The sequence below is a fragment of the Clarias gariepinus genome, chromosome 25 (assembly GCF_024256425.1).
Source record: "Clarias gariepinus isolate MV-2021 ecotype Netherlands chromosome 25, CGAR_prim_01v2, whole genome shotgun sequence".
In the NCBI taxonomy this organism is placed as follows: domain Eukaryota; kingdom Metazoa; phylum Chordata; class Actinopteri; order Siluriformes; family Clariidae; genus Clarias; species Clarias gariepinus.
In genome coordinates this window covers 4144839-4154171 of record NC_071124.1, presented here as the reverse complement: position 1 = coordinate 4154171, position 9333 = coordinate 4144839, and the positions used below count along the sequence as shown (strand labels likewise).

At 43.4% G+C, this 9333-nt stretch overlaps 1 protein-coding gene across 1 annotated transcript; it reads left to right on the top strand.

The window, feature by feature from the left end:
* Window positions 1-2080: 2080 nt before the first annotated feature.
* On the top strand, window positions 2081-8901 carry inhbab (inhibin subunit beta Ab). The gene is made up of 2 exons (XM_053486759.1): window positions 2081-2766; window positions 6978-8901. The coding sequence occupies exons 1-2, from the start codon at window positions 2325-2327 to the stop codon at window positions 7772-7774; spliced, it is 1239 nt and encodes a 412-aa protein (XP_053342734.1). The 5' UTR covers window positions 2081-2324; the 3' UTR covers window positions 7775-8901.
* The last annotated feature ends 432 nt before the right edge of the window (window positions 8902-9333 follow it).

Below are 9333 nucleotides of genomic sequence, written 5' to 3'. Positions count from 1 at the left end.
TCCTTCATTATGCCCATTTAGTCATAGTCGTTTTTATTACAATTCTCCGAAATCATAATTTATTATCACTCGATACTATTTCACATGGACGTTTGCACACTATTAAACAGATTACATGAATTCAAAGCGGTGGTAATTCAATTTAAACCTTTCGGCTGTTCCCGTCAAGGGGTAGCCACAGCGGACCATCTGATCCGCACACAACTTGGCACAAGATTCATGCCGAACGCCATTTCTGATGCATCCCTCCCATTTTTCTAACTGGTACTACATGCAGTGGTTGGGTAGTTAAGGGGGTGTAGCATCCCACCTATGGCAGTGCTTGATCCTCTAATACCCAGATCAACAATCTGGAGCCTAAGCCACCTGAGGCACCACTCCCCTTCATAAGGGAACTTTTTCCAATGCGTTTTCCTGTAAGAAAAATAATTTTACAGAACATGCCATTTCTAGCAGCACACCGCAATAACCAACATCAACAGAGCTACATGTCCTGTCATGTTACTTATTTGGTATCAGTATCTATAGTATGCATTCTTGCTTCTGGGGGAAAAAGCTCCATGCAGAATTTCATTCTCACCAACTTCTACCAGATGACTTCCCATTCGTAAATTCAGATATATCACTACGATATAATTACATACTGTCCGTTTTAGGCTGTGTGGTTATCCCCCTTCTGGCATATGGCTTTTTGTTCAAATTTACAAGGTGCAAATTTCTAAGTTCATGTCCAGTTCTGGTTGTAGAATGTGCTCTGATTTCTCACTCTCGGTCCATCAGATGTTTACAGCCCATGACCGATGCAATTGTTTTCCTCACATCTGGTGTCTAAAGACTTCTGGAAAAGTATTCCTATCTGGCGTTGTCTTGAAGGAAAGTGAGACGGAGCGATCAGGCCAGACTGATGCACGTTTTGTTTTTATTGCAGCTGCTGTGAAGACAAGGACATGAAGGCCATGTGATATCAGAGCGTTTTGAGTATGATCAAAAATGTTTAAATTGAAATGTGCAAACCTTTTTTTTTTTGAGAGTCTTTAAATTTTTTCATGTCACAATGGAATGAAATGGTGTTACAGGGGATGTACCACAAGAGGGAGTTGTGCGGTGTCACTCTCACACCTCCTGTTGCGAGCAAAGCTATGTTTGGCGCAGGTGGAACCTGTCACAGGTGTCATGTTTCTGCTTTGTTCCAGCATCATCTCATCAGATGCACTCTCTTTTACTTCAGGTCTGTTTCTGATAAATACGAGAGATTTCGGTTCTGCCTGTGAGAGCAACGGGCTAGGATAAATAGCCGAGCTATTTTTAACAAAGTCCAACAGGTGACATGACATATGTTTGCATCACTCCTGCGAGCAGTCAGACTCTCGGTTTAATGATTAAATGTTAAATATGTAGCAAACTGGAGGTTTGGGCCATGTGGCCTATGATAACGTCCTGCAGAGTAGTTAATTCGGTGCAGAGAACACCCCCAGCGGTAGAGGAAATGCCCAAGCTGTGCTTGTGTGTGCGCATACGAGTAAGAGAGAGAGAGAGAGAAAGAGAGAGACGGAGCATGAATGAGTCTGTGTGCACTGCAATAGCTATCCTGAGCCTTTGCCGCTCTCCCTAACGCTGCATCCCGGGACAGAGTTAAAACACCAAGCAGGACAGCAGCAGATGGATCAAGAAAAAGAGATGTACAGGCATGAGAAAAGTGTGACGGTGAAGGCATGCGTGAGCGAGTGTTAGGATCTTTCTGCCAGGGAAGAAAAAAAAAACTGTTACACATATTACTGGGGGAGTTGCAGATAAAGAGAGAGAGAGAGAGAGAGAGAGAAAGCAAAAAAGGAAAGTAGAAGTTAGTGACTCAGAAGTAGTGAGGAAGATAGTAATAAACTGAGAGGGAGGAAAGAAGGGGGAGGAAGGTATAATTACAGAGAGAGAAAGCAAGAGGGTACACACAGTGGAGACACAGGCAAAGAGAGAGAGAGGGAGAAAGAGAGGGAAAGAGTCAGAGAACTGTCTAACCCTGCCCACTTTCTACAAAACCATTCAGCTCCGGTGTAACGAGCTGCACTCTGTCAGGTTTCTCCTCTCCAGAGCTCTCTGTCATCTCGGGTCTCTCTAAGCTCATCAGGACCGACCCATACCCAGGACGAGGACTAAATCCACAGGGTTGGAAACTCCAGGACCTTGACGACAGCTTACTGTTTTCCAGCATGTTCACACCTTTCAGATCAGGATTATTTTAGCTTTCATTCCACGCTCACTTATTTTTCCTGAGGGTGGCCGGGCGGCCCACTCTAGCTGGCATCAGATCGTGAGACGCGGCGGTGCCCACAATGCCCTCACTCGCCTTGCTGATGGCTCTGGCACTGCTCCTCTCCGGCTGCCTGTCCGGACGCTGTTCTCCAACGCCCTCGGGCATGCAAGGCACGACTCCTCTAGAGAGCGAGAGACAGGCAGGGTCTCGGGGGGCTGAGCAGCAGGAGGAGGGTGCTGTGGTGAGTCCGTGTCCATCCTGTGCCCTCAGCCAGCTAAACAGGGATTCAGAGCCTGGCATGGTTGAGGCGGTGAAGAGGCACATCCTGAACATGCTGCACCTGAGCGCACCGCCCAACATTAGCCATCCGGTGCCCCGCGCCGCCCTGCTTAACGCCCTGCGTAAGCTGCACGTGGGACGTGTTGCACAGGATGGCACAGTGGAGATCGAGGATGAAGCAGAGGAGTTTGGAGGACATGGAGATGAGCAGCCATCTGAAATCATTACCTTCGCAGAGCCTGGTGAGTAAAAAAGTGGGTTTGAGGGAAATAGCAAGAAATATAGTCAGTTATCTAGAAAATATCACATTATTAACCATCAACTAAAATGAGCAAAGCTCCATTAAGCAAATAACTGGAGTGCAAGGTCTACTTTCTCTACCAGCAATAAGGATGAGAGAGTGGGAGAGAGAGAGACCGGCCAGAATGCTACATGGAAATAAACACATGCTCTCCAGCTGTGGAACTTCCAGCTAGGAAACAGGAATGGTGTGCTGTGCTACTGACAATACTTCTGTCTTCTGAGCAGCTATTGATCTTGGGTTTTGTATGAAACTCCATTTGTAAATCCACTATCAGTGTTGGCTGTAAATTAATGGATGGGACTTTTTCAAGATTTATGTCTAGAAGTTATTCCTAACTAAAAGAAGTCAAACTTTGATTAGATAGATTCAGAAAACCCACCTGCTTTAGTCGGGAGGTTGCAACTTTTATCATCACGGGTAGAAAAACAAGAAGCGCTCACCATTGAGGATCAGAGTGAGCTTGTGACTATATTTATGCCCGAGTTTAAAGACCCATTTGACTGCTTTTGCACGCAGACCTGTAGTTAAGATTTCTCTGAGGCTGTCTCTACCTGCTGTGGAGCTGCCGCTCTGCTCGCTCGAGGCGCTCTCTGATTTGTGACATTGCTCCTGTAATCACAGCGTAGCTCGCAGACAGGAGGATGTCATCGCTGCCTTCAGCGTAACGAGAGGAACCCGGTCATTAAAGAAAGCGTGCAGGCTTGCACAAAACAGTGCGGGAATCGTTAAGAGCCTCAGCGGCTCCTGCACGGTTGGTGTGGGACGACCGGCGCTCCGAAGGCATCCTGTTTTTAATTGGTTCCTCATGACTTATTTATAACAATGTCACAGAGCCACAAATCAGTATGCCACCGTTACACACGCTGCTATTCCCGCAATAAAGAAGTTAACCCACCGACCTGATGGAATCCTTTTTTCATGAGGAGTGAGGTAATGTTTCTCTGGAAGAATGTTTCTAAAGATAACAAGTGGGGTCTATTTTTAGTGCACAGAGCCCTACTGTATACATTTGCCCTCTTTGCATGTCTATTAGTGCTCCCTATGTGTTGATTAATTGCATATTAGTGTATGCGAAAGCGAGCGAGCTTACGTAAGAGCCTGTGGATATAAATAGCCGCCTTTTTAAACGGACCTGAGATTGAGAAAAAAAAAATGGAGCCCTCGACATCTTTATGAGATCAGAGGGCGTTAACGATACTCCTGGTAATAGGGCATGTGGGGTGGCCGCTATGTGTCCATACAAACACGCAAGGTTGTTAGCTGTACGTAATTACTCCATTCATCAAAATACACGTCCCGATAATTGCTCGGGGATCAGCCGAGCCTGGGGAAGTGGTGAAGGGGATTCTTTCAGTGCTTACTGAAAGAAAAAGGAAGGAGAGAGAGAGAGAGAGAGAGAGGCTCATCCTTAGTTCTCCCAAATGAGCCGAAGACATCATTAACGAGATTGTGGCGTGCCCAAATCAGGGATTCTGAAGCGGCGTCTTTGTGTCGAGGGAGCTTTATTTACAGCTGTTGTGATTTCCTGCAGCACCCTACGACGCCTCTCCAATCAAAACCATTCCATTCAAGCCGCCTGCTCATTCATGGAGAAGATGATAGACAAAGCGGGGCAGAGAGGGAGAGAGAGGCTAAGTGAGAGATAGTATGTGTTTCAGAGCCAATGATGGGTCAGCTCCAGGATTTCCTCACTTGCCCTCTTGCCCATTGAAACTGGCGATGCAGAAATAGAACGAACCTTTTTGGAAAAATTTGAAACAAATTTCAATTTAGTCATTAATTTTCAGTATGCTCAGGGTTGGGATAAACTCAGGAACGCTGGGTGTGAAGCAGGAATACACCTTGACTGGAATCGAGCAACCGCGGAGCTTAAAAGTTTTAATCAGATTCTTCAGTTTCAGTGCTCTCTCTATTTTGTTCCCGTAAGCACATCCATGATTGACTGTTTAATAAAGATCCCAGCAGCTCAGCATGATGGCACGCTCCACAGATAAACCGGGCACAGCAGGGGAGCTTAACGATAAGCACAACATGACCGCTCTACAGCTCTGTATGTTTAGTGGACATTTCAGGGGGCGTGACCCTGTGTTTACGTGCAGAGATTCGCATGTGACCTCTGTCACTGCCAGTAAAAGGTTACAGCGGAGCTGAGAGAGAGCATATATAAGCACAACCGCCAAAATCTGTCAGAGCAAACAGAACAGGTCCCTGTAAATGAGGAATTAAAGTCCAGCTTGCTTGCAGTCCCGATTGTTCAAACAGGAACCAGAGTCGATAAACTTGCGTCAATAACGTTGCTGTAGTATCCATGTGCCATCCTTTTACTCGGTAGTTACCTCTGATAGAAAAGATAAAGCATGTCATTGACCTTAAATAAAAAATGACAAAATGCTTTCCTGTATTGATTAACGTCATTGTGGATTTAGGAGATAACACTTAGGCGGATTTGAGTGTGGAATATGTAAAGAAGACAACGCTGACATTAACTAAGTTATGAAAAGTGTTTTATTCCTTATAAATTTAACCTCACCCACTATTTTTTTTCTTTTACAAACAAAAGACATTACAGGCTCTAACCCTAACCCTAAACATTAACCCTATATCTCACTTACACACAACAGCTTTAAATCAAGGAAATTAAACTTATCATAGAGTTTGCCTCAATGCAGGAAACTTTGCTTTCGACAGATGTGTTACTGACGTGTACTTGTATAAACAAAAAGTATTGAGCTAAATTGAGCTACATAATGCTTTGAGTGTTTTCCAGTCAAGCTTAAATACAAAAAGAATGACTGATGGTTTTGTAAACATACAGTAAGTTTCAACCATTTTTTTTGTTTTTATGCATTATAAATCTCACGACCTCATGATTTTGCGAATCAGAATCAGAGAGAACCGATAATGTTTCTGAGCTGTGTTCCTCGCTAACGCATTTAAGAGTTAAATCAAAAGGAGGCCGCCCCATCAGTCATGCGGAGTTTGAAGGAAATTCAAAGCTTAGCAAAGTCGCTCCTCTATCACCATGACACTCGATCTTTCACTAAGCAGTGTGTTTGACATTGTTATCCGCCACGGATATGAGAAGTATCACTGCTCTGCTTTGTTTAAAAAAAAGAAAAAAGAAAACAGCTTCTGATGTTGGATCTGAAGAGCCGTCTAAGATTTCAGACTTAGCGAGAAACCTTCGGAGAGTTTAGAGAAGATACAGGTCAGCTCGGCTTGTTGACCTCGGGGTGAATTGGGCACAAAGTTACGAATGTACAATAAATAGCAGTTTATCAGGACATATTCTATGATGGGAATAGCATCATCGCTGTGCTATTGTTAAAAGTTAAAAAGTGCCTGGATAGCCCGTAGGAAGAAATAATAACAATAATAGTAATAAAAAAAAGCCTGGGAAATTATTTCTTAGCTTCATAGAGCGCCTTTCTTCACGGGAATATCAGATGACAAGGTGAAAGAAAATACAAACAACCCTGAAAGGGTCAAAACTTCGGGCGGTTTCGATATCAAGTGGGCTTTCCTTTCTGATATTAGGTAACACATCATATATCTTAAGCAGATGTGTTGACTAAACAGCTGGAATGAAGACAAACTCACTCTTTGTACTTGAGAGCGCCGTAAGAGAGGCTGTGTCTCGGATCACAAATCAATAAATCATGTGTTATAACTGAATCGGAACAGGCTTACACACTTACGCGGTCATGTGCGAGTTATTGGGAAGGCCCTTGTCATAACACGACACGCTTTATATACACAATCGGAGTGCCAGGATTTTAGCAGCAGGAAATGTTTTTATGGAGAAGGACTAGGTGTTGACGAAGGGTTGCAGATGGTGGAGAACAGCTCTGTCTCTCTGAGCGAGCGTTTGCATTCTGATGGTGATGTTCAGACTGGCCTGGGATCCTGATCCCTCTCAGCTGTTGCTAGCACTCCAATATGACAAACAAACACCAAACTATTTGCACAATTTTCTTGTAAATCAACTTGCCTAAATTTGTATCTTGGGAATAGAAAGCAGGAAAGCAGGAAAGTCATTTTAAAACAGTTTATGATTGAAAATGTGATTAAAGGATGCTACTGATGACCAATTTTACTTTACGTTCTACTGTACACCCACCTAATTTCTTTCTCTTTTGTCTTTGGCAGTTGATGCTCCCGACATGGTGAAGTTCGACATCTCTAAGGAGAGTGCCGCAGAGTCCGTGGTGGAGCAGGCCAATTTGTGGATCTTCCTTAAACTGGCAAAGGGAACCCACACGAAGGGTAAAGTTTCCCTACAACTCCTGCAGACCCTGAGTGTCAGCACAGAGTCCAATCCAGGCCCCCATGATGAGGTGTTGGTGTCCCAGAAGATGGTGGATGCTCGGCGTAGTGGTTGGCACACCTTGTCCGTTGGAGGCAGTGTGCAGGCCCTGCTGGACAGGGGTGGTGGAGAGCTGCGGCTTCGTGTGTCATGCCCGCTGTGCTCTGAGGTGGGTGCAGTGCCAGTCCTCGGTGAGGGAAAAGGCAAGGAGCACTCGCAATCACACCGGCCTTTCCTGATGCTGGTGCTACGTCCAGCTGAGGAGCGGCAACACCGACGAAGCAAACGTGGTCTTGAGTGCGAAGCAAACATGCGTGCGTGCTGCAAGCGCCACTTCTACGTCAACTTCAGGGACATCGGCTGGAATGACTGGATCATCGCGCCATCAGGTTACCATGCCAACTACTGTGAGGGTGAGTGCCCAGGCCACGCTGCTAACATGGCGAGTTCGGCGCTTTCCTTCCACTCCACCGTCATCAACCACTACCGCATGCGCGGTTACAGCCCATTTGTAGGCATCCGGTCATGCTGCGTTCCCACCCGCCTCCGTGCCATGTCCATGCTTTATTACAACGAAGAGCAAAAGATCATCAAGAAGGACATCCAGAACATGATCGTAGAAGAATGTGGCTGTTCATAAAAATGAATACAAAATAAAAAAAAAACTCAACCACAAACATTGTGGAACTGTTTTAAAACTGCTTAGCCAAGGTCAAAGCACATGATTGGTGGATTAGCAGCCTAGGCTGGCCCACAAACATTTCTCGAACTGTCATTGTTTTTGACTTGAACATGCTCTGTTCACGAACTGTTCTATTCAGGACTCTTGATTTGAGTGATCTCTGTGGCACTTTCATATAAATGTATAAAAAAAAAGAAAGAGGCGTAATATATTTTTGTTATTTGAAGGGAAAGCGGAAATATGAGGGAACAGGTGCATGGTCAGGATGAAATGTTGTTTCCGTGTTCTCTGCGCTGCAATAAAAAGAAGAATCTCGGAATATGAATCCGAGAAAAAAAAAAAAACGAACTATGCAACTGGTGTTATTGGATGTTCATTTTGTCAATTCATGTTTTTATGTGTTCTTTTGTCAACCCTTTTCCAACAACAACAAAAAAAAATAGTTGGTTGTATTTCTTTTTTTTTTTTGTCTGGGGAAAAAGATACTTGAAGAAGAATAGTTGGGCCAGCTACTGGAGCCAAACTATTATTATTTTCTTATTATTATTACCTATAAATTATGAATGTTGATAAAAAGTGATCAGGATTTGCACTAAACCAACATTCCTATATCAGCCACACAAGAATATAATGTACATTTGGAACTTTATACATAGTATACCAAAGATCCAACATTTTAATAGCTTTCAGAACAATTCCGCATAACGTCTAGCTCAACTGTGGTATTCGCCCAGTTAGCACCAATACACAGCCAACTAAACATATCATCTAATCCAGTCTGATGTTTAATCCAATTTTAATTTTTTCTCAATATTTCATAAATGTACAAGTTTCATGCAATGTTATGGTCCAGGCGTTTAAAGCCATGATCTTACAGCCTTCATAGAAACCCTTCATTACACCATGCACCAAGATAAAAGATGAACATTTTGTGAAAGAAAACGACTGACAAAACAAACCAAGTTATGTTGAAGGAAGCTTTTTGGATTCTGAACATGGTGACTTTTTATGTATAGATCTCTAAGATGAGGTGACATGATGCATTGTTGTACAAAATGTGCTTGTTATGTTTTATATCTAATTTATTTTGCAGCATACTCTTTGCTTCACTATTAAAGCTAAACGGTAAAAGTAATCCTCTTGTGCTGATCTTTGTTTATTTATTTGTTTAGAGTCTCGGCCCCTCCCCCCCCAAAAAAAAATGACGCACACGCTAATATTTCAATTTTCAATTTCAATTTTATTTATATAGCGCTTTTAACAATGGTCATTGTCCCAAAGCAGCTTCACAAAAAAAAAATTAAAGATTTTTTTTTTTTTTTTTTAGAAAAGAAAGAAAAGAAAATATTTGGAAGTGTGTATGTGTGAGAAAAATGTGTCTAGATAATAATGAAATGAATGAATGATGAATGAAATGTCTCTGATGAGCAAGCCAAGGGTGACGGCGACAGTGGCAAGGAAAAACTCCCTGAGATGGCAATAGGAAGAAACCTTGAGAGGAACCAGACTCAACAGGG